Raw genomic sequence first — 22,313 nt, forward strand, 5'->3', positions numbered from 1 at the left:
TGGAGACGGAGAGACGCCCTCGGCCCCCTCAAGCCTTGTCAGGCAGGCCAAAAAAAAAAGGGGGAATTGGAAATGCAACGAGCCCAAGGCACAAAAACTAAGAACCAAACCCTCGAAGGCCTGGCAAATAATCAGGGGGGCCAGCGGCCTGGCGAGAAGCACTCAAGGAAGACAAGGCCAGCACGGAGAAGCGACAGGAGTTTTGCACCTGTCTGCACCACAGAGGCCGCGAGGGAGATTCCCAACCCCGGCGCCGTGCTGTGGCGGTGACCGAGCTGAGGAACTGGCCCAGACCGAGGTGTCAGGCAAGGAGGTTTTGGAGCAAATTGGTAAATTAACCAGTAACAAAGCCCCAGGGCCAGAACCACTACCCGGGGCACGTATCCACTCACTTCAGTCGGCCTCTGGCCCAGCTGGCAGGCAGGTAACTACGGTGACGCTGATTTCTTTTCAAAAGGCTGCGGAGGCGATCCTGGCACTTCCAGGCTGGTGAGCCAAACTTCAGTACCAGGCAAACGGGTTGACGTGACAGCAAAGAACAGACTGATCCGACACAGAGCTGAACACCCTCGGGTGGGGACGAGCCACCACGGCTTTTGGAAAGGAAAATCACGCCTCACCAGTCTACTAGAATTCTTTGCAGGGGGAAGGGAGGGTCAAACAAGCACATGGATCCAGTAGACACAGGGTCCTTGGACTTTCACAGGGTCCCTCACCGGAATCCCTTAAGCAAAGTAAGCAGCCCTAGGGATAATCCTTCATCAGTCAGGAACTGGTTAAAAGACAGGGAAGCGAGTAGGAATAAATGGTCAGTTTTCAGAATGGAGAGAAGTAAACAGCGGGTCCCCCAGCGCCTGGGCTGGGATCAGGACAGCTCAACTTACTCGGAGATGATCTGGAAAAAGGGGTGAAGAGGGGAGGTGGCAAAGTTTGCAGATGATAGAGAATGACTCAGGCTAGTTCAGACCCAAGGCGACTGCGAAGCGTTACCAAGGGATCTCCCCAAACTGGGCAACAAAGCGGCCGCTGAAATTCAAAGGCAAAGCAAGGCAGGCTGGGAAACACGACCCCACCTCTGCTTACAGAACGATGGGGGCTGGGGAGGGAGGGGGACTTCTGTATCATGTTTTGGATGAATACTGTGTGCGCCTCAGTTTCCCCCTGTGCTGCATGGCTAACGAGGGGGGAAGGGAAACGGCTGTTTGCTCTTAGCAGAGACCCAGGTGTGACCGATGCCGGCTGGCTGGACCCGGCCCCCCCATGCCCAGGGAGTGCCGGAGAAGACGATGGCTCCGCCAACTGCCTCCCCATTTGGCAGGGCGCTGGCTGTGGGTGACCAGCTGGAGGACAAGGGGCTGGGAGGGGCCGGGGGGTGTTTCCTGGGGGCGGCTGAAGATGGAGAAGCTGGGGATACCGGCACCAAGAGGGCTTGTGGGGCTGGAGCCTGCGCCGGACAGACATCGCTGCAAGTCTGTTCTCTGAGCTAACCCCGCCCTCTCCACGCTGCGTCCAGACACCCAATAAACCCTCCTGCGTTCACACGGCTGGCCCAAAGTCACTCCAGATTAAGGAAGATGGGGGGGCACCCCGTGCTGGGGTGGGGGGGGTCTGTCTCCTGCCAGGGTCCATGGCCAGTGAACCAGCTCGGGAAGCTCCTGTTTGACACCAGGGGGCTGCAGGCTCTTACGGTCAGGCCCGGGGAGTAGGGCAGAGCGACCCTCAGGGGACTGATGCCTCGCTCGGGGGGGGGGTCGACCCCTGCAGCATAAGAGGCCAGGGCCCTGGATGCGGGGCAGGGCTACACTAGCTGATCCCCCTCACGCAGGAGCTGGGGGCAGCCCCCTGGCCCTGGATTGTTCTCCCAGCCCCGGCGCTCCCGGTGAGCCGGCCACAGGGGAAAACCACGAGCGCAGCAGGAACCCGGGGCAGAACATGAGAGAGGCAGAGGCCCCATTTCACGCCCGCAGGGGGCCGGCAGCACCCCTCGGCTCGCATCACCCCAGGAGTGGGTGGCTGCGGGAAAGGTGCTGAGAAGGGCCAGGCGGGTGAGCTGGGGTGGAACAGCTCCCGTGGGAGGAAAGATGAGGCTGGCTGGGCTCTGGGCAGGTACCAGTGAGGCCCATAAAATCAGGAGGGGGGGGGGCACGGAGAAGGGGCACAGGGACGTGTTATTCACCTGACACCAGGCAGGGGTCACCCCAGGAACCGCCCCCCAGGGCCAGACAGCTGGTGGGACCGGTCCATCCCAGCCAGTCTCTGCCTCCCTTCCTGGCCCAGTCCCCTGCACAGAGACAGACACCCAGAGTAGAAAGCCAGCGTTTAATGATGCTGCTACACATTCACGCCATGTGATGTGAGGGGGGGTCTCCGCCAGACAGCCCCCCGCCCCTCCACAGCAGGAGGCAGCATCTCTCCGCCCAGGAAGGGCTCAGCGGTGTCCGACTATCACAGCCAGCCCCATGGCGGCCAGGAGCAGCAAGACGGAGAGGCTCAGCAGGACGGTGACCACCACCATGCCCCCCGAGTGCCCCCCGGGGCTGGGGTCCATGGTGCGGAAGCTTTGGGGGAGACCTGGGGAAAAGCAGGGGGAGGGGAGAAACAAGGGTTAGTCCAGCCCCATGAGGGGCGCGGTCAGACTAAGCCACACCTCCAGATGTGGGGCCAGACGGGAGCCCCTGCCCCCTAGAGGGGAAGGGCCCAGAGCCGTTCTCCCCCTCACCAGCCCCAGGTCTCACCTCTGGTCTCAAAGGGTCGGGACCAGTTCGTCACAGCCACCTGGGGCACCGCTCGGCTGTGCAGGACAAACCGGACCCTGCGGGAATCAAGACAATTGGCTCTTAAGACAGAGAGAACCCAGGAGTCCTGGCTCCCAGCTCCCCCGCTCTAACCACTAGACCCCCCCCCCCCCCCAGCCCATTCCCCACTCCAACAGCCTCTAGCCCCCCCACAGACCCTTGCATCCTTCCCACATCCCCTCATCCTGGCCCCCCACCTCCTGCCAAGCTCCCAGCAGCCCTGCCACCCCCCCCACTCCATGCATCTTCCCCCCCCCCCCAAACCCAGCTGCCTCCTACCTCCCCCCCCCCAATCTCCACCTACCTGTAGCGCCGGCCAGGGAGCAGGTCCCGGGTGCAGGTGTCATCCAGGCAGGCCAGGCCCGGCCCCACGTCGTAGGCAAATTTGGGCGGATGGGGGGGCTCCTCAAACAGAGGGCTGCAGGGGGGGACGGGGTAGACCTGGGGCACCTTGTAGGTGGCGTTGTCCCCTGGGGGGGAGATGGCAACATGGAGTCACTGCCCGGGAACCCAGGAGTCCTGGCTCCCAGCCCCCCAGCTCCAGTCCTCCCCTCCTCCTACCTGAGGGCCACACGTGCACCCCTATCCTGGCCGATGCCCGGGGCGCTTGGCTGGGGTCCACGGTGTCCTGGCGCCACCTCTCATAGAAGCAATACGGGGGGCGCAGCCGCAGGACGGTGGCCAGGCGGGAGGCCTCCGAGTACAGCCTCACAGGGTAGTCTGGGGGAGGAGAGAGGGGGCAGTGAGACACTCCCCCGCCCCAGAGCAACCCAACGCCCGCCCCCCCCACCCAGCCAGGGAGAGAACCCAGGAGTCCTGACTCCCAGCTCCACCCTGCTCTAACCACTAGACCCCACTCCCCTCCCAGAGCCAGACAGGAACCCGGGATCCTGGCTCCCAGCTGCATGGTGAGGGAGGGGTCCCGGGGGGGGGGGGAGAGACCCTAGAGCAACTCACCCAATGGAGGCAGCGAGGCCAACCCCAGCCTCAGCCAGAGGAGAAGGACCCCCAGGCAGCAGCTCCCCCTAGCCATCCCAGCCCCCCTCACAAGCAGCTGGCAGACCCCTGCCACTGAAGGGGATAAATGGCCTCTGCCCCCATCAGGGGCAGCTGTGAGGGGCGGGGCCCCCAGGGCTGAGATTTAAAGGGGAAGAGCTACTCCCCTCCTATGACCCTGTCTGTGCAGGGGGGGCTGAGTCCCCTTCCCTGCCCCCATTTGTGCCCTGGGGGAGCTGATCCCCCTCCCCTGCCTCCTATCTTCCCTGCAAGGGGAGTTAACCCCCCCCCCCACATCTCCCTTCCCCACCCCAGCCGCTGTCAGCCCCCCCTCTGTGTCCCTGGTCAACAAGTCGCTCCATTAACTTAGCGAACCGATTTTGCTGTCTGCCCCCCCTCCCCACCCCCGCCGCTCTCCAGTCCCAATTAGCCGCCTTGGGGTGAGCGCCGGGCGATTGATATCTCGCTCGCCCGCCTGGCACGGCCCGCCAGCCCCCCCTTTCCCAGCCAGCGTCTTCTGCATTCAGCCTCCCACCCGATGGCCCCCCCGCCCCCTCAGGCGTCCTTCCCGGGGCTTCCACGTTCCTCCTGGGCCTGGCCGCGTGACGCACAGAGAACCCAGGAGTCCGGGCTCCCAGCTCCCCCCACCTCCGCACTGGTCCACTAGACCCCAGACCCCTCCCAGAGCCAGGGGGATAAACGGGCCCCCCAGAATGGGACACGGGGGGTTTGAGGTGGGGTCCGCATGTGGGCCTGGGGCAGGAGTCCCCTCGCCGGGCTGTTCCCCAGGCTGGCTACTGCTGCCCCCCAGAGTGGGTGCAGTATGCAGTGGGGAGTTTGCTTCTGGGCTCACGTCCCCCAGCCGGCTGGGAGACACAGCCCAGCCCCCCCTTTCCCTGCCAGCTCATTATGGTGCCGGCTAACGAGCCCAGCGCTAATGAGTCCTGGAGAGCGAGACGACCCCCTGGCCCCCACCGGAACCACCCACTCGCCATCGACAGCCGGCCGGGCCGGTGGTGAATCACGGGCGGGGGGCTTCGTTAGCGACGTAGGCCTTCAAGTGGGGGGAAGGGGAGACCAATTAGGGCCCCCCCCCCCACCACGCAGTAGAGAAATTTAATAAGGAGCCGCAGGCCGAGGGGGTCCGTCCGTCCGTCCGTCCCATAGACTTTGAGCTCGCACCCCCATGGGAGTCGGACTTGGGGGACCAAGGAGGCCCTCCCCTCCCCCCGCCAGCCCCTCCCCCCCCCGTCTGGGTGGTTCATTAACTCCCAGTCTGTGCACGGGGTCAGGGACCCTCCCCTCGGCTCCGCAGCAGCGCCATTGATCCGCACCCCTGACGCCCCCGTGGGCCGCCCGGGCCTGCGTCACACCAAGAGCGAGGGGGAGCCGGGGGGGGCCGGCGGACGGGTATAAATCGCCTGAGTAGCTGGGGCGAGGGGGTTTTGCTGCGCCAGGCGCCGCGTCGGGGCTGGCAGGTAACCCCCACGGCGTGGCCTGCGGGGGGCGCCGCTGGGCCGGGGGCTGGGATTGGGGGGGAGGGAGCTGCTGAGACAGGGGAGAGGCTGGTACCGGCTGGGCCGGGAAAGGTGGGGGGCTGGGAGCGGAAGGGGAGACGTTGGGATCGGCCGGCTAGAGGGGGGCTGGGAGGGCTGGGTCCAGGGGGCTCTGACCCTCTGTCCGTCCCCCCAGAGCCGGAGATGGACGCCCCGCCCAGCGCTGGGAGAAGCCTGGTCTCAGTCTTGTTCCTCCTGGGCTATTCATCGCTGCTGTGCGCCGGGACGCTGCTCCCCCCGTCACATCCCCCCAACAGGTACAGCCTCCCCGCCCCCACCAGAGCCCACCCCCCGCCCAGAGCCAGGGAGAGAACCCAGGAGTCCTGGCTCCCAGCCCCCATCTCCAGGAGCCCCCCACCTCAAGCCAGGGAGAGAACCCAGGCATCCTGGCTCCCAGCCCCCCCTTCTCTAACCCACCAACCCCACTCTCCTCCCAGAGCCGGGGAGAGAACCCAGGAGTCCTGGCTCCCAGCCCCCACCTCCACGAGCCCCCCCACCTCGAGCCAGGGATAGAACCCAGGCGTCCTGGTCTCTCTCTCTCTCTAGGCTATGGACACAGGATGTCTCGCAGGACCCTGCCAACCCCGGGGGGCACCCCCCAGCTTGGGACCTCAAGCTGCCATCCATCACCCTGCAGGACTGGAGCCTCAGGATGCTGTCCGGAGAGGGGCGAAGCCGGAAGTCCCGCCTCGGGAGCAGGACGACACAGGAAGTCCCGCCTGCTGAGCTGGCCCCGGCCCCAGGCTGGGGTAGGAAGAGAAGCATCGTGGTGGCGGACGACGCGGCCTTCCGGGAGCGGAGCAAGATGCTGACGGCCATGGAGCGCCAGAAATGGCTCAACTCCTACATGCAGAAACTGCTGGTCGTGAATCCCGACTGAACGGGGGGCCCAGAGCGTCTGTGGGGGGAGTGGGGCAGAGCGGGGGGGGGCGCGGGGAGGGCCGCGTCCGTGCGTCCTGCGCTGTCCGGGAGCCTCACGCCCAGCAATAAAGGACCTTTGCTTTCCGTTTTCTGAATCAGACCCCGAAGCAATGATCCGGTGTCTTCATGGAGGGGCTAACGGGGGGACGGCGGGAGGGAAGGATGGACGGACAGCAGGATGCGTGGGGATGGATGGATGGATAGTTCCCAGCCCGCCTACTAGGGCCAAGCCTGGATGGAGAGATGGAGGGACGGATGGAGGGGTATGTGGGGATGGAGGGAGGGAGGGATGGACGGAGGGGCGCGTGAGGACAGACGGACGGACGGACGGAGGGGCGTGTGAGGACAGACGGATGGAGGGCTGCAGCGCCTTTGAAGGCCGGGCACTGGGCTCGGGGTTTGCGCGTGCGGAGAAACGGACGTCCCCGCTCGCCAGCACGGACAGACAGGCGAACACAGACACACGCCTAACGAGCGAGGAGCTAATTGCTCATTTGCTGCTGGGCGAGGCAGGCCGGCAGTTGGGGTGATGAGCCATGCTCAGCGTCCTTCCTGACCCCAGGGTCACGGCCAGAGAACGCCAGAGCGGCCGGCTCCGGGGGGGGGGCGGGGAAGGGGGCACAGAGCCTCTCCCCTCTAGGGGGCGCCGGCCCCCACCAGGCTCCAGGACCGGGCCTGGCTGGCTTGGGGGGGCGGGGGGGGGGGCTACTCGATAACCCGTCTGCCCCCCTACCAGTCGCCATGGCCCCTCTCCGCCCCCTGCTGGCACCACAGGGCACCGCGCTCTGCCCAGCCCTCCACCCCTCTGGCCCCCAGACAATGTGTGGGGCAGGTTGCCGGGGCCATCCTAGGAGCAGTTTCCATGGACCCCAAGGTGTGGGGGCACAGCTTTGAGAGGTGTATTGGGAATGGGGGGGTGGACTTGGGGGGCGCAGACTCCCAAGGGCCTCCTCCTCTCCCGCAGGTCTCTGTGCCCCCACAGGAATCCTCCATTGGAACCCCTCTTCCTGCTGCCAGGGTCCTGCCTACCCTGGGGCTCCCCCACCCCAGACACCTGTGGGGCTGCCTCCCCTCCATCCTGGGGCTCCATCTAACCCCGCCCCAGCCCCCCATCGATACCCTCTTCCCCATGGGGCAGCAGGCTTGCGGGGGGGGGACTGTTGAACCCCATTCTCTCCTAGGTGGGGCACAGAGGTGCCAGGAGCCCGCTTGCTGCCACCCAGAGCCCCCCCACACCAGCCACTGTGGGGGTCCCCCCATTTCTCCCCCACCAGGCCCCACCCCAGCCAGTGCCGGCAGCTGTGGGGTGGCTCCCATCTCACCACCTTCAGCCTGCGCTGCGGGAGAGGGGAGATGCCCGGATGCCTGGGTTCCCTGTGGGGGGGGTGGGGTGTTGATTTCCTCTCCATCTCCCCCCCCCACAACTGATTTTGTGGCCTGAGCTGGGGGGGGGCATTTAATGGACTTTAATTAGAATAAAGAATAATTAGCACAGCCTAAGCCCCCTGCGAGCCCCCCCCCACCTCTGCATGCGCCCCTCAATCCCCACCCACAGCCCCCTGCTAGCCCAGCCCCGGGCTGTAGCACTGCCCCGCTTCTCCTGCCAGAGCTGAGGAGAGAACCCAGGTGTCCTGGTGCCCAGCCCCGCCACCCAAGCACCACACGGGGACAGGAGTATCGCACAGAGAAATGTTTATTGGCTGGTGGCAAAGGGCAGACCCCACTTTCCCCTGTCCTCTTCCCTCTCCCCCCAGTGCCCCACGGCCAAGAGCTGAGATGGGCATAGGTCTGTCCCCCCAGGATCCGTGCAGGACTCGAAGCTCCCCGGCTGCATCTGTGCCCCCCACTGCGGGTCGCCAGCTGCCGTGCTCGGGGAGCGTCGGGTTAACGTCCGTCTCCAGGGAGAAGTCGAGGGGAGGCACCAGCTGCAGTTGTGTCAAGTGCCCCATACTGCAGAAGACGCAGGGGGACTCTCCCAGGGTTGTGTGAAGACATTGGGGGTGGGGGGTGGGTCCACAACTCTGGCACTGTTCCCAGTGCAGCATGATGGCCAGGGGGTTCCCCACTCCCTTGGGAGGAGAAACTGAGGCAATGAGTGAAGGAGAAGAGAGGTAACGCTAAAGACAGGAGCAGAGCTGGGAAAGAACCCAGGAGTCCTGGGTCCCAACCCCACCGCTCTAACCACTAGGCCCTCCTCCCCTTACAACACAGGGCCCTTGGGGCTGTTACACCTGCTCCCGCCCTGAGCTCTGGGAGTTCGGGGTGTGGGGATGCAGGGGAAGCAGGAAATGGAATGGGGTGCCCAGGCGGGACAGACTCCCCCATGCTTGGCCAGGGGAGTGTCACACTAGTGTGGGGGTCCCAGGCGAGGGGTGGGTGGCCAGGTGGGGAGGCCTGAGCAGGGGGGCCGCTGATGCGGCAGGAGGGCCGGGGGGGCTAGGCCTGGAAGGTGGCATCGGGGAGGGACAGACGATCCAGAGCCCCCAGCGCTGCAGGAGGGAACGAGACAGAATCAGAGAAAGGAGAGAGACCCCTCGGTTGGCTCCACGGGCTGTCCCCCGGTCCCCCTCCCCAAGCTGGGAAAGAACCCAGGCGTCCTGGCTCCCACCCCCGCCCCCCCTGCTCTAACCACTAGACCCCATTCCCCTAACCACTCCCAGACCCCACCCACCCCTCCCAGAGCCAGCAGAGAACCCAGGAGTCCGGCCAGGCGCTCACCAGGAAGATGCAGGGAGGAGAGGAAATCCAGCAGGGTCTGGAGGCTGCTCTCGTCCGGGGGACACAGGGGGGCACCTGGAAGCAAGAGGGGCCAATGAGTGGGGTGCAAGGAAGGGGGCCCAAAGGGGGGCTGAGGGGCGTGGGGCTGGGACTCACCCTCAAGCTCCATTCCCAGCTGTATCGGCTTCTCTGCGGCCTCCCGCTTCCCAGCTAAGCCCCCCTTATCCATCAGCGGGCGGTGGGCATCTGCCGGAGAGAGAGAGAGAGAGGGGGGGGGGGAGGAGGGGCTGTGAGCCCGGACGCCTGGGTTGCAACTTGGCTCTGGGAGGGGAGTGGAGGCTAGTGGTTAGAGTGAGGGGGCTGGGAGCCAGGACTCCTGGGTTCTCTCCTGGAGGGGAGTGAGGTCGGGTGGTTAGAGAACGGGGTGAGGGGGCTGTGAGCCCAGACGCCTGGGTTCTAACCTTGCTCTGGGAGGGAAGTGGAGGCTAGTGGTTAGAGTGGAGGGGACTGGGAGCCAGGACTCCTGGGTTCTCTCCTGGAGGGGGGAGGGGTCTGCGGGGGTTACTCACGGGGTCCCAGCAGGTATCCCGCACTGTTCAGGGTCCATCCACGTTTGTCTTTGGGCTGCAGAGAAAGAGAAAATCCCTATTAAACAAGTAGTTTTGCCACCCCCCCCACCTGAGCTCCCCCCTCCCGCTGACTGGGACAACCCAGGACCCCCCCAGAGGCCTGTCGGGGATCGTACCATTCACCGTGCCCAGGGCGGGGGCAGGCTTCTGCAGCCTCACGTCCCAGGGGCAATAGAGGGTGCTGGAAGAGACAGGCCGTGAGGGGGTGCTGGAAAAGGTGCTGGAAGGAGGGGGGACCCGGGGGGCCTCTTACCATCAGAGGGATCCCGGCGCATTTGCCCAGCAGCCCCCACAGGACCAGAGAGACACAGAGCAAGGCGGGGGTCCCCATCTGTGAAAGAGACAGAGCAGAACCCAGGAGTCCGGGCTCCCAGCACCCCCCCCCCCCATTCTATCCACTAGACGCCCCCCCCTTCTCTCCCAGAGCTGGGCAGAGAACCCAGGCATCCGAGCTCCCAGTACTCCTGCTCTACCCACTAGACCCCACTCCTCATCCAGCACTAAGGATAAAACCCAGGCGTCCGGGCTCCCTCTATCTCTGCCCCCCAGAACTCACTGTCCATCACACACACCAGGCTTGTTACACTCAGCCCAATGCACCACAGGGTATTTCTGCCTGCCCCAAACCTCGCACCCCACTGACCCAGCCTTGGGCTCCCCACCCCAGCTCTGCCAGTGCCCCTCACTCCTGACCCACAGTGGCTGGGGGGAATCTCACCTCAAATTCTGGCCTGTTCTGGTAGCAGCTGGGGCTGCGGGGGAATCAGACACTGGATTTATACAGGGTTGGGGTGGGGGGATGAGTGCATCATACCTGGGGGGTGTAGGAGAAATTGACGCTATTCCCCCCCCCCCCACGGATTTGGGGGGGTGGGGGCTGGTTAATTTATTTTGCCTCTAATTTCTCTTCTCCACTTAGTCAGAAAACGGGCCTGAAAATGGGGGTAATTAACGCTAATGGAGTCCAGCGCAGGGGTGGGGGGGGGGACGGGAGAGGAGGGGGGGGAGCAGGACGCCTGGGTTCTATGCCGGGCTCTCTTGTATTCATTATTTCATCCTGCGGGCGGGTCACATCTTGCCGTGCCTCGATTTCCCCTTCCCTGAAATGAGGCTAATGAACCGCACCCCAGCCTGGCTTCCAACCCCCCAACGCCGCGCCCCTTCAATGACTAGGCCCCCCCAGAAGTGGGGAGAGAACCCCGGAGTCCTGCCTCCCCCCCCCGCTGTAATCCCTGGCCAGACACCAGAAGAGAACCCAGGCGTCCGAGCTCCTAGCCTCCCCCCGGCTGCCAGCGCAGGGTCGTTGACATTTATCCTAATTGGGGAGCTTCGCCCCCATCAGCCCAATTAGAGCATCCGTGTGAACGCTCCCACGGGCGGGGGGCCCCTCCTGCCTGCGTCACTGGCGGGGCGGGGGGAGCCCGGAGCGAGCAGCGGGTCGGGAGCGAGGGGCACCGACGGAGCTGGGGGGACCGGGATTGATCCCCTCTAGGGGGCGCTGCCGTCCGGCCCGCTGAGCCAGCCGCCTCTCTAGCCCCCCTGCCTCCCTCTCTATGGTGCCGCCCCGCGCCTGACTCTGATTGGCCGCAGCGTGGGGTGGGGGAAGGGCGGCGCTGCCATTGGCTGCGGCGGGAGGTGTCAGGCGTGAGGCCTGTCCCGTGCTAGGCCCGGGAGGGAGCGGCTGCAGGGCGGGGCCGTGGGGGGGGAGCAGCGAGTCCCGGAGCCGGTTGCAGGTGAGAAGGGGTGGAGGGCAGCGGGCGTGGGAGAGCGGGGTCAGGGACCCCTGGGGGGAAGGGGTGCATAGGGTGGGGGGACCCCTGGGGGCCGAGGAAGGGGGAGGGGTTTGCAGACGGGGGGGACTATGGGGCTAGCCCGCACTGCAGTGGGAGTTGCACTGGAGGGTGGTGCAGCGGGGTGGAGCCAGGTGGGGGTGCAGAGAGCCGGGGGAAGCTCGTGTGGGGCGGTGCATGGGGCCTAGGAGCTGGGAGAGGACGGGCAGCATGGGAGGCGTTAAAGGGGGGGCTGGGAAGAGGGGAGGAGGCAGCGCTGGGGGGCCGTGGGGGCAGGCGCGGATGGGCTGCGCTGAAGGCGGGTGGGGAGGGCTGGGAGGAGAGCGACTGCCAGGGGGAGGGGTTGCGTTTGAGCCATTGGCAGCAGGTGGGGGTGTCGGTGGAATATTGGGGGGCAGCAGGGGGATTGCACGGCTGGCTGGCGAGGGGGGAGCCGCAGCGGGTGCTGACTGCGGGATGCGGCTCTCAGCACCAGGCCGGGGTTCCCTGTACCAGAGGTAGCCGAGGAGAGAACCCAGGCATCCGGGCTCCCCGCCCACGCCCAGCTCTAACCCTGTCACTGGTTCCAGGGCCAACCTTGAGCGATGATCTGGGCCGTGATCCCTGGGGGGGCTGTTTGATCCCAGCTCTGTGCCGGGCTCTCCCCCCGGCAGCGGGCACCCAGCCGCCATGACCGAGTACAAGCTGGTGGTGGTGGGGGCTGGCGGCGTTGGCAAGAGCGCCCTGACCATCCAGCTCATCCAGAACCATTTCGTGGATGAATACGACCCCACCATAGAGGTGAGAGACCTGCGCCCCCTGCCCCAGAGGGGTCCCCCCGCGCGTCCCCTGCCCCGGAGGGGCTGCCTCTGTCACGTGCTGGGTGGGGCACTCCCTGCCTGTCTCGGCCCCCCCAGGACTCGTACCGGAAGCAGGTGGTGATCGACGGCGAGACCTGCCTGCTGGACATCCTGGACACGGCCGGGCAGGAGGAGTACAGCGCCATGCGCGACCAGTACATGCGCACGGGCGAGGGATTCCTCTGCGTCTTCGCCATCAACAACGCCAAGTCCTTCGAGGACGTCCATCACTACAGGTCAGCTGGCCCCTCGCAGCGGGTCCCTTCGCCAGCCCGGGGGGGGCAACAGGGCAGAGCCTTCTGCGGGCAGCCACCCCTTTGTGCCCCTGGGTTCTGCCCCTGCAATCCCCATTGCGTGTGGGGATCGGCAGGGGGCGATCTCCCTTGGAGGCAAGGCTGGCCCCACTAGGGGCCTGTGCTGTGGGGAGCAGGGTGGGGGCTCAGTAGGGGGCACGGTCCCTCGGCAGGCAGGGCTGGCCTTAGAAGCCCCCACTCAGGTTGAGGATGCCATTGTGTTAGGTGCTTTACGTATACCTGGGAGGAGACTGAGCTTGGTGCCAGGGTGGGAAGCCAAGGGGTGGGCTGAGCGAGCAGGGGCTGCAGGTTGGGAGTGAGAGGCACCGGCAGAGCTGGGGGGAGACCAGAGGTGTGGTAATGGGGCTGCAGTTCGGGAGCGAGGGGCACCGGCAGACCGTCACACACTTGCCTGGCTGTAGATCATGCTGTCCCTCGGTTTTTGTGGCTGAGCGTTGGGTTGTTGGTTCAGAACCCGCTGGCACCAGTGAGCGTTGGGTCCGGCTCCATATTAAAGCCTGAGCAGCAGCCGCCTCCTCCCCCAAGAGCTCAGCCTTCTCTGCCAGGCCCAGCACGCCTGGCGTCCTTTCCGCTGGGCAGCGATGTGCCCGCATGCCATGAGATCGGGGTAGGTTAGTGGTGGGGTCAGTTTTCTGTCTGGCCCCAGCTGTGTGTTTCCAGCTCTGATGGCCCCTCTCCTCCTGCCCCAGGGAGCAGATCAGCAGGGTGAAGGATTCGGACGACGTCCCCATGGTGTTAGTCGGTAACAAGTGTGACCTGCCCTCTCGGATGGTGGACACCAGACAGGCTCAGGAGCTGGCGAAGAACTTCGGGATCCCTTTCATTGAGACCTCAGCCAAAACCAGGCAGGTGCGTGGGGGACACTTGCTGGGAATGGGGATGCAAAGAGACACCAGCCTGCTCCCTTTGTCCCCAGAACTGGCCAGAGAATGGGTTTTTGGTTTTTTTTTTGGTAAGTGGGAAATACAAAATCTTCCGGTTGGGAAATGCTGCTGCCCAGGGTCCCCTGTTCTCCTCACTAGGCTGGGCCCCCTGGCTGAACTCTGTCCCCCCCAGGATGCCTGCTCGATGAGGATTTAAAAAAGGTGGCAGATGCAAAACTGATCAATCTCTGTCTCACACCAGATATCATTAGCCAGTGGAACTCACTGCTGTAGGGTGGCATTGAGGCTATGAACGTAGCTCGACTCCAAGTGACTGGTGGCTTAGCACTAGCCCTGGGTGCTGCTGTTCTAACACGTTTTGGGAGGGATATTAAACACCTCGTGCGTCAGGGCTAGGACAAGACCTAGCATGTGGGGGTAGATGCCAGTGTCCACGTACTGCAGCGTCCTGGCGCCTTTGTCTTACGCGCTAGGACTCCTGAACGCTGTGCTGTGCTTTTGAGCAGGGGATTTGTCTAAACTGCCAAATTAGGTGTGGATGTTTCTTTTCTTGACCTTTCTGTTCTCCTCATGCCAGGGAGTGGAGGATGCTTTCTACACTCTGGTGCGGGAGATCCGGAAGCACAAGGAGAAGATCAGCAATGGACGTAAGAAGAAATCTTCCAAAAAGAAGTGCGTGATCCTCTGAGAGAGAGACTGGCGCGGGAGTGGCAAGGATCCTTTTCCCGTCCCAAGCCCTTTTGGTTTGTAAACTACAGCAGTGCAGCGTCCAGCGGCATCCTGATGCTTGGTTGGGTTTGGAGCAGCCGGGAGGAGAAGGCAGCAGAGACTAGGATGTGACTTTCTTTTGCCGTTCGTCCCTGAAGCTCCAACTAAAAACCAATTTAAAAACTACAACAATCTCCCCTAGCACCTGATGTCAGCCCAGAGGCTCCCTTCATTTTGTTGGCTGTTTTTGGTAGGAGAAGGAAGTGTCCCCTGGAACGACTGAGGACAGAAGGGCGGGCAGCAAAATCTGCTGAGCCAAGGGGTTGCAATGCCTTCCTGTCTGATCAAAAACCTGGCTGTGTTGCCACAGATGATGTGTTCCTAGCGTGGTTGAATCTCTGGTCCCATTCGCAGATCTCCGCATCCCTCTGGTTGGCTCTCCAACTGGAGAGCAGGTCTTTACCGAGACAAGAATAGCCGTGCGACCTGAGCACGCAACCTGTTGCTACAATGGAAGGGAGAGGGTAGTTGGCTCACCAGACAAATAAAAAAGCATCCAGGCCAAATGCAGTTTTGCAACCGCTGGAGGTTTCCGAAGTCTTGTAGTTAAGGGGGGGCCAGCTTCTGGGGATGGCCCCACTCCATGGGTAAAACTGGTGGGTGGGAAGCTGGGGTACATGGTGGGGTTTCGGTCCCTCTGAGCAGAGGCATACAGACGGGCAGTAATTGTTTTCAGTGCGGTGAAAGACGGGGGTTTCCTTTTCCTCTCCCGGTATTTTGGCTGTTTCCAGGGAAAATCCACCTAAGTTTTCACGAGGGGGAGAAGACCTAGTGGATCTTGGAAATAGCTCCGTTGTGTACAGACGCTCTGGTTGTGGGCCACCCCTGCTCCCCGCTATGTTAAGATCCAGGAAGGTATTTTTCCCCATGTTGCTGCACAGAGAAGTGAGAGCTGCAAATAAACCAGTGAAGAAATTAACCTAGCCACACAAGTGCCCCGTCAGTCTGCATCTCCCAGTCCCTGCACCTTGGCCTTAAAAATGGCAGTTGACATTTGGAAGGGGAGCTGCCACAGCCTGGCTTGATTGAGGGGGGAGGAGGTTGGGAGGGCAGAACCTCTGCTTCGGTTCCTGACCTGGAGAGGCCTGTGCAGCTTAGCTTTTGTCTAGTTCTGTTGCTTCTGCACAAATGCTCAAGATCCCAGGGCAGCTGAGGCTTAAACCTGCCAGTCTCCCCTTGCTTGGAGGGCGTGCGCTATGGCTGCACCACAGCTCCTTGCTGTGCATCTCCACGGCCGTACGGCAGCCGGCAGTGGTGGGGCTGGAGCTGAGTGCTAGACTCTGGGCGAAGGGGTTAACCCACAGTGCTGACAGCTGGGATCTTTCCTGCTCCTGCTGCTCAGCTCATGGGCTGCTGGAGGACTCTGTGATCAGCAGGCTGCAGCACGGTGGCTCTGGGGCCCTAGCAGAGGCAGTGCCACTGGCGTGACTAGCGCTACAGGAGCAGGACGTGGCTCTCGACTGGGCTGCTTGGGGCAGGGATGGGCATGGAGTTTGAAGCTACCTTGGTGGTCCCTAGATCCAGGGCCTGCCTGGACCCCACTGTCAAGGCAGCCTGAATCTGCCCTAACTTGCTCTTATTCCCACTGGTCCTGAGGAGCAAAGAATAGTCATAGTGTGGTGCACCCCAGCCACACCCTGCTCTGCCCCCAATGGGCCCTGGGGAGCAGGGAATACCACAGCCCAGTACCCCCCAGCCCTGCCCCCTATCGGGTTGGGGGGCAGAGAACAATCATCAGGCGGGGCACTACAGCCAGACTCTGCTCTGTCCTGTGGGCTCTAGGGGCAGGAAATAGCCACAGTGCAGGGTGCCCTGGCTGCATCTCTGCCCCCTATGCCAAGGGCTGGGAGCAAGGCCCTTAGGCCAGCTCTGCTCTGGTGTGGGAGGTGCCCTGGGCAGAGGGGACTTGTCCTGTTCACACCTCAGTGCTGCCAGAGCGCCATGGAGAGCACTGGGTGAGTGAGAATGAGGGTTGTCTGTGGGAAGGGATTGCGTCTCGGGGGTGGAGGGGGACTCGGAGCAGGGATGCAAGCTCCCTCCGCAGGCTGTCGACTCAGGCTGACCATGCTCTGCAAGCCACACTCCCATTTCATTAGCCTGAGCTACCATTTTATTTGCCTTCAAGTCAGGGCCACTCCCAGCGAGGGTGGTCAGCCACGTAGAACGGTCCTTCCATTGCCCCCAACCAGCTGCTTGCCTGCATCCTCGGAAGGGGTCACACAGGCGGGGCCCTCAGGTAGCGCAGCTGGAGGTGTGGCCACATCAGCCCTCTGGGCATAGCCCAGCCGGGCTGTTGCCTGCACGGCAGCAGCAGGCAGCAAAGCACCGGCAGCAGCAGCAGTGTGATGAGCAGGCCCAGCAGTAGGCATTTGTGGAGGATGTGGGGCTGTGGACGTTGCAGAGGGAAAATCGGGCCCAAGGGAAACCTGCACAAAGAAACATGCTTGCACAAAGCAGCCACTGCTGATTTGCCCCCTCCAATGCAGAGTGTGCCAGGGCTGCCCCCCTCCCCATCAATCCCTCAGGAAGAAAGCTCACGCCAAAATAAAGTGGGGGGCAGTCTCTCACTCTGAGACCCCCACCCTCCCTCTAGCCTGATCTATGCACCGGCTCTAGCAAAGTGGAATTAACACCAGTGTTGTTGAACACGGCTCTGCACACACCTGGAGCTTTCAATTACCCCTGGTGGATATTTGTTTTCACATTAAACCAGGCTTATTTCATTTAAGTCCTTCAGGAAGTGGTTTAAGCTATCATGAAATGAGAGCATCCACCCGGTGGTTTGCACCTGTTTAAACAGATGGACAGTCACTCCATTAGGTAAACTGGTGCAACTTTCTCCTATGGAAAGCCCTGAGCCTTGTTAGTTTGCCTTTGCATGCGGATTCCTACAGTCCAAAGCCAGAAGGGCCCCTGTGATCCAGTCTGACTCCTGTATAACACTGGCTGAAGAACTGCCCTTTGAACTAGAGGAGGTCTCTGAGAAAAACAGCCAGGCTTGATTGAAATAGTGCCAGTGAGGGAGAATTCACCCTGGCCCTGGGGACTATTGGTCTAATGGTTAATTCCCCTCAGTGTTAAATGTTTGTGCCTTATTTCCAGTCTGGGTCTATCTAGCTTCAACTTCTGGCCATTGGATCGGGTTAGCCCCTCCTCTGCGGGACTGAAGAGCCTGTGATCAAATATTTGTTCCCCATGTGAGTACCGACAGACTGTGATCAAATCACCCCGTAACCATCTCTGTAAGCTAAACAGACAGCTCCTGGAGCCAAGATTTCCAATCCTTGAACCATTCTAATGGCTCTTCTCTGAACCAGAACTGGACACAGGATTCCAGCAGCGGTCGCGCCAGAGCCAAATACAGAAGGAATGCAACCTCCTTACTCCTCCGTGGGATTCTCCTGTTTATACTTCCATCTGCTGAGTTTGATACAGCAGGAAAACCATTCTAGACTCACCCACGCATCCTCTGGGAAACCCCTGCCACTGGCCATACAGAGCTTTTCTGCTGGATACGATAGTGGTTGGGTGGGAGCACAGCACTGTGTGGACACGGGGTGTAGTGGAAGACGGGGGTTAGACAGACTCTGCAGAGGACTACTCACCATGGCGCTAAGGTTTCAAACCAGCAGTCATTCAGCTGCTTCCGTTTGATGGGGGAGAGCTGATTCTGCACTGGAACAAGTGCACATTGCTGCAGGCCTCCTCCAGGGCTCCTGGAACAAAGACAAGGCTTTGAATCTTGGTGCATCACAGCGATGAGGAATATTAAGTAAGGCCTTTGGCTGTGGGGACAGCTTGAGGCTCTGTGCTCCGGAGACACGGTATGTCACACTGTGATAAGAAACCTGTGACACCGAGTCTAGAGCCTCAGTCAGCAGACTCAGGCTTGCGGGACTATAAAACTGCAGTGTGGACATTCAGCGCTGGCTGGAGCCTGGGCTCTGAGACGTTCCCCCTCGGGGAGTCTCAGTGGCTGAGATCTAGACCAAAGCCTGAATCCACTACAGTTTCATAGCCCCACACCCGGTGAGCCCAAGTCAGCTGACCCAGGCCAGCCTTGGTCATGCCACAGGTGGTCTTTAATTGCAGCGCAGTGATCAGGGCACTCACCTATTCAGAAGCTGAGCCAGTCACAGCTGTTAGGAACAGTGGAGGCTCGCTAAGATGCAGCAAGGGTAGACAATTGAGATCTAGATAAAGGCTACATGCTGTGCCATGGCCGATGGGAGAACTGCAACCATCCCATCATTTTGTAAGGGTGTGATTGTGCTTTTACTGGAATCAGTGAGAGCAGGAGAGCATCAAAAATGATCAGAGGCTTCAAAAACATGACCTCTGAGGAAAGGCTGACAGAATCGGGCATGTTTAGTCTAGAGTAGAGAAGGCTGCTGAAGGGGGGGGAAATAAGTCTTCACATATGTATGAAGTCATTCTAAAGAGGACAGTGATCAGTTCTCCATGTCCACTGAGGTAAGACAAGAGGAAATTGGCTTTGTTTGTGGCAAGTGAGATTTAGGTTGGATATTAGGAAAAGCTTTTTAGCTTTAAGGCTAGTTCAGCATGGGAACAGGTGACCAAAGGAGGCTGTGGGATCATGGGTGGTTTTTGAGAACAGGTTGGACAAACCTGCCAGGGATGGTCTAGGTTTATTTGGTCCTGCCTCAGTCTGGGGGATGGAGTAGATGACCTCTGGACATCCCTTCTGTGGCTCTGAGCCAGATGCTCAGCTGGTGGAAAGCATCTTAGCTACCTGGAGGGCAGCAGAGCTCTGCTGACAGGTGCTAGTTGTGGGGCCGTTCCACCCTCTCAGGTGTGTAACCCATTCCCTGAAATGCCTCTCCGCCATGGTTAAAATGCCAGCCAGCTTTGCTGCATCAGCATCTTTAGGTCACTCGCACGCTTACCTCTCTGCTGCACTGGACAATATGGCATCTGCATACCCAGGGGTGTCCAGACAGATACGTGTTGCTGCCTTAGAGAAATAATCAGATACAATGAGGATGTCAGTGAACCTGCTATTGTTCCAGAGCTGTCCCCACCCTGCTCAGCAGTGCTTAGCTGCTGTAATTCACGCTGTGCTGTGATAGCTAACAGCCATCAGAGCAGGATGGATTTCACATTAGGGTGCTGGTCAGATTATCTCAGCAGGGAGCTGGGTTTCTCTTCTACGCTGTCTCCAGAAAGCTGCCATCTGGCTCCTTTTGGAATAGGATGCAAATGTAACACGGATTGAAGGAAATCAACGTTCTTTCACCCAGTGCATCATTTGCCTGGGGAGCTCTTTGCTATGTGATCTGGTGGAAGCCAGGCAGGTTTTCTAAAGGGATTGAGCATTTATACAGATAACAAGGATATCTTGGGTAACAAGATGTTTTTTTAAAAACTAGCCAGTTTTCTTTGAGGTGTATTTGGGAATCTTGTTAATGAATTTATCCTCACAATGTCCTGGCTATTATCCCCCATTTACAGATGGGGCAGAGGAGGGATTCAAACCCAGGTTGCCAAATTCTTAAATGAGGGCCCAAATCACTGACTGGACCATCCTTCTCTGGTTTGGCAGGGATATAAACCTTCATGGCTCAGGGAATGAGGAGCATCTAACCAACATGGGGTAGGATATCCCATAACTGTAGGCTTGCTGGCTCGGTTAGTCACTGGTCTGATCCAGTCTGGCAGTTCTCCTACATTTCTAAAACAGGGCATCAAAGCTGGTCTATTGTAGAGGAAGTTGGCATTTCAATTGGTTGAGGGCTCTAGCAAGCAGGGCACGAAGCGGAGGGATCTATACTGAACTGTTTGCTCGTCTAGGAGGCTTGTTCTGCTACCCATCTCCGAGCACAAGTTCTGTCTCCCTGTGAGGTCTGGCAGCATTGTGCCCATTTTATGGACAGTGACACAAGCACAAAAATGGCTTGCACCTAAAAGCAGACTGTACGGCCTGGTCTGCACTTATACCAGCACATCTGTGTCGGTCTGGGGTGTAACAAAACCACACCCCTGCCCTACATGGCTATGCTGACAAAAACCCCCAAAACCTATGCCCACATCAGAGTGCTTCTGGTGGCATAGCTAACATTGGGCAGAGAGATGGTGATGCTGCCCTCCTTCTGTCAGTACACGTTGCATCTATGCTGGGCATAGGGTCTGCAGTGTAGACATAGCCTAAGAGTCAGTTGCGAACCCAAGAGTCCTGAGCAGCTGCTCTGGGGATGTCCAGCCAGAGAATAAATGGACCCTTAATTAAATGGATTTTAAAAGCACCCCATCTTCAAGTGAGACTCAGTGCATGGTCTGTCAGTGGCCCTGGAGTTAGCCCTTACAGGGAAGTAGGATCTTTGCTGCAATCCACTCCCCATTGCTATGGCAAGATTGCAGCAGCAGCCTGCCCATTGTGGGGGCTGATCAGATAAACAGGTCTCTTACGGGAAATACTCAGTCCAGCTAGTAATTGTGAGACAGACGCACAAATATTGTGAAGGGCTGTGTGGGTTTTTTATTCTCTTTTTCCTAGCAGAAAACAATTTTATTTAAAAGGAGCCTCTTCCCATTCATGTGCTGATCAGAAGCTTTTAGCAGGAAAGAGATAATTAGCAAGCACAATGGAGATCAGCCTATTGAGAAGAGAGAGGTAGTTTTAATTTGTCTAAATAGAGGAGGAGAAGGGTATGGTTATAAAGGAATTAAAGGGCAAAGTCCTAGAGAACTGCCTGATCTAACTACAGCCCTTGTGGCACAATTCACCTGCAGCCTATGAAGCATTGTGCATTAGTGTAAAGGACTGCAAGGGGTAAGGCAATAGTGAGTTGGGCTCTTTCTAATCTCTGCTGGTGCTAACGCAGCTGCAGCTCCCCTAGGGGAATCCCTATTGTAGACCAGCTCCAGCTGCTGGCATCCTTAAGGCTATGGCCTAGACCCTCAAATGTATTGAGGTGCCTAACTCCCATAGTTAGGTGGCTAAATAACCTTTGAGGATCTGGGCCATGTCTTCAGCTTGTTTTAAAAGATGAGCCTTGTACCAGTGCAGACTCACTTGTATGATATCTGTGCCTATGAGTAACACCCTGTAAGGAGTCTCAAAATCATTAGTCACTTACAGAAACCTTGTAAATGTTAAAGCAAAAAGGGAGCCCTGTGGGCGTCCAGTCTGACCTGCTGTGAAACCCAGCCACAGGACTGCTTGGGACTAATTTCTGGTGGAACCTGAGCCGATCTTTTAGAAAAAACAGCCAATCGACTTGCCCGGGATGGAAAATCTCCCACCACCCTTGGTAAAATTTTCCAATGGTTAATTCCCTTCACTGTTAAAAATGTGTGCCTCATTTCCAGTCTGAATTTGTCTAATTTCAGCTTCCAGCCTTTGAATCGCATTAGACCTTTGTCTGCTGGATTGAAGAGCCCTCTATTAGCAAATTTCTGTTCCCCATGTAGGTACCTATAGACTGTGATCGAGTCACCCCTTAACCTTCACTTTGTTAAAATAAACAGATTAAGCTCCTGGAGTCTCGCTACAAGGCAGGTTTTCCAATCCCGTATCATTCGCGTGGCTCTTTTCTGAACCCTCTCCGCTTTATCAACATCCTTCTTGAACTGGATTTTCTTGACTCTTGGCCTTAGTCTCTCTGGGACTCAGTTTCTCTATCTGTAAAATGAGGATAATCCTTCCTTTCCCTGCCTGGCCTATTTAGATTCTAAGCTCTTCAGGGCAAGGGCTGTCTCTTGCTGTGTGCATGCACAGCACCCAGTGCAATGAGGCCCTGATTGTACTGGGTCTACCGGAATACTACAGTATTACACACACACACAGTCCTTGCCCAGAAGTGTGTTTGATATTTCTTTTAAGGAAGGAGTGAGAAAAACCAGTTCCAAGAATGCAAATTATCTCCAGAAACCTATTATTCAAATGGCTGGTGCTCTCCACAGGGTGGTTCCTTGCTAATGCCTCCTGGCTGGGTATTCATTGTCATTGTGAGCATTCATCACCATTGATTTCCCTACTGCCAGCACCACTTTGTAACTGAGCACCAACTGGAGTTGTGGGATGAAATCTTATAGGCCTTTGCGTTATTCTGGCCAGTGGGAGATGGGGGGAGAGAGCAAATC

The 22,313-nt window shown here is 59.7% G+C and overlaps 5 protein-coding genes across 6 annotated transcripts in view; 2 read left to right on the top strand and 3 right to left on the bottom strand.

Moving 5' to 3' along the window:
• Nucleotides 1-1,820: 1,820 nt before the first annotated feature.
• Nucleotides 1,821-3,880, bottom strand: LOC137155843 (uncharacterized). Its single transcript, XM_067552287.1, has 5 exons — nucleotides 3,753-3,880; nucleotides 3,357-3,515; nucleotides 3,100-3,265; nucleotides 2,736-2,812; nucleotides 1,821-2,571 (listed from the first exon to the last, which is right to left on the bottom strand). The coding sequence occupies exons 1-5, from the start codon at nucleotides 3,826-3,828 to the stop codon at nucleotides 2,429-2,431; spliced, it is 621 nt and encodes a 206-aa protein (XP_067408388.1). The 5' UTR covers nucleotides 3,829-3,880; the 3' UTR covers nucleotides 1,821-2,428.
• Nucleotides 3,881-4,733: 853 nt separating this feature from the next.
• On the top strand, nucleotides 4,734-6,227 carry PTH2 (parathyroid hormone 2). The gene is made up of 3 exons (XM_067552409.1): nucleotides 4,734-4,807; nucleotides 5,484-5,604; nucleotides 5,894-6,227. The coding sequence occupies exons 2-3, from the start codon at nucleotides 5,492-5,494 to the stop codon at nucleotides 6,225-6,227; spliced, it is 447 nt and encodes a 148-aa protein (XP_067408510.1). The 5' UTR covers nucleotides 4,734-4,807; nucleotides 5,484-5,491.
• A 1,630-nt stretch (nucleotides 6,228-7,857) lies between these two features.
• LOC137155872 (galanin peptides-like) lies at nucleotides 7,858-10,529 on the bottom strand. Its single transcript, XM_067552324.1, has 6 exons — nucleotides 10,334-10,529; nucleotides 9,869-9,946; nucleotides 9,556-9,610; nucleotides 9,143-9,232; nucleotides 8,987-9,061; nucleotides 7,858-8,757 (listed from the first exon to the last, which is right to left on the bottom strand). The coding sequence occupies exons 2-6, from the start codon at nucleotides 9,944-9,946 to the stop codon at nucleotides 8,705-8,707; spliced, it is 351 nt and encodes a 116-aa protein (XP_067408425.1). The 5' UTR covers nucleotides 10,334-10,529; the 3' UTR covers nucleotides 7,858-8,704.
• Nucleotides 10,530-11,215: 686 nt separating this feature from the next.
• Nucleotides 11,216-16,407, top strand: LOC137155852 (GTPase KRas-like). 2 transcript variants are annotated; one of them, XM_067552303.1, is made up of 5 exons: nucleotides 11,216-11,348; nucleotides 11,975-12,185; nucleotides 12,302-12,480; nucleotides 13,248-13,407; nucleotides 14,020-16,407. In XM_067552303.1, exons 2-5 carry the CDS (start codon nucleotides 12,075-12,077, stop codon nucleotides 14,128-14,130), a joined length of 561 nt encoding a protein of 186 aa, XP_067408404.1. In that variant the 5' UTR covers nucleotides 11,216-11,348; nucleotides 11,975-12,074; the 3' UTR covers nucleotides 14,131-16,407. The 2 variants fall into 2 exon arrangements, with proteins under 2 accessions (XP_067408404.1, XP_067408405.1); XM_067552304.1 differs by having other exon boundaries at nucleotides 14,024-16,407.
• The window catches only part of KASH5 (KASH domain containing 5), a 30,845-nt gene continuing 24,829 nt past the window's right edge, over nucleotides 16,298-22,313 (bottom strand). Inside the window, exons 18-20 of the mRNA XM_067552410.1 lie at nucleotides 19,118-19,185; nucleotides 17,816-17,926; nucleotides 16,298-16,636 (exon numbers count right to left, since the gene is read on the bottom strand). Coding sequence (XP_067408511.1) covers nucleotides 16,426-16,636; nucleotides 17,816-17,926; nucleotides 19,118-19,185 — 390 coding nt within the window. The 3' untranslated portion in view covers nucleotides 16,298-16,425. The remainder of the gene's footprint in view (nucleotides 16,637-17,815; nucleotides 17,927-19,117; nucleotides 19,186-22,313) is intronic.

This window comes from Emydura macquarii, unplaced genomic scaffold (genome assembly GCF_026122565.2).
Source record: "Emydura macquarii macquarii isolate MOO-44397 ecotype Brisbane River unplaced genomic scaffold, CSIRO-AGI_Emac_v2 contig_1386, whole genome shotgun sequence".
Classification (NCBI taxonomy): Eukaryota; Metazoa; Chordata; order Testudines; family Chelidae; genus Emydura; species Emydura macquarii.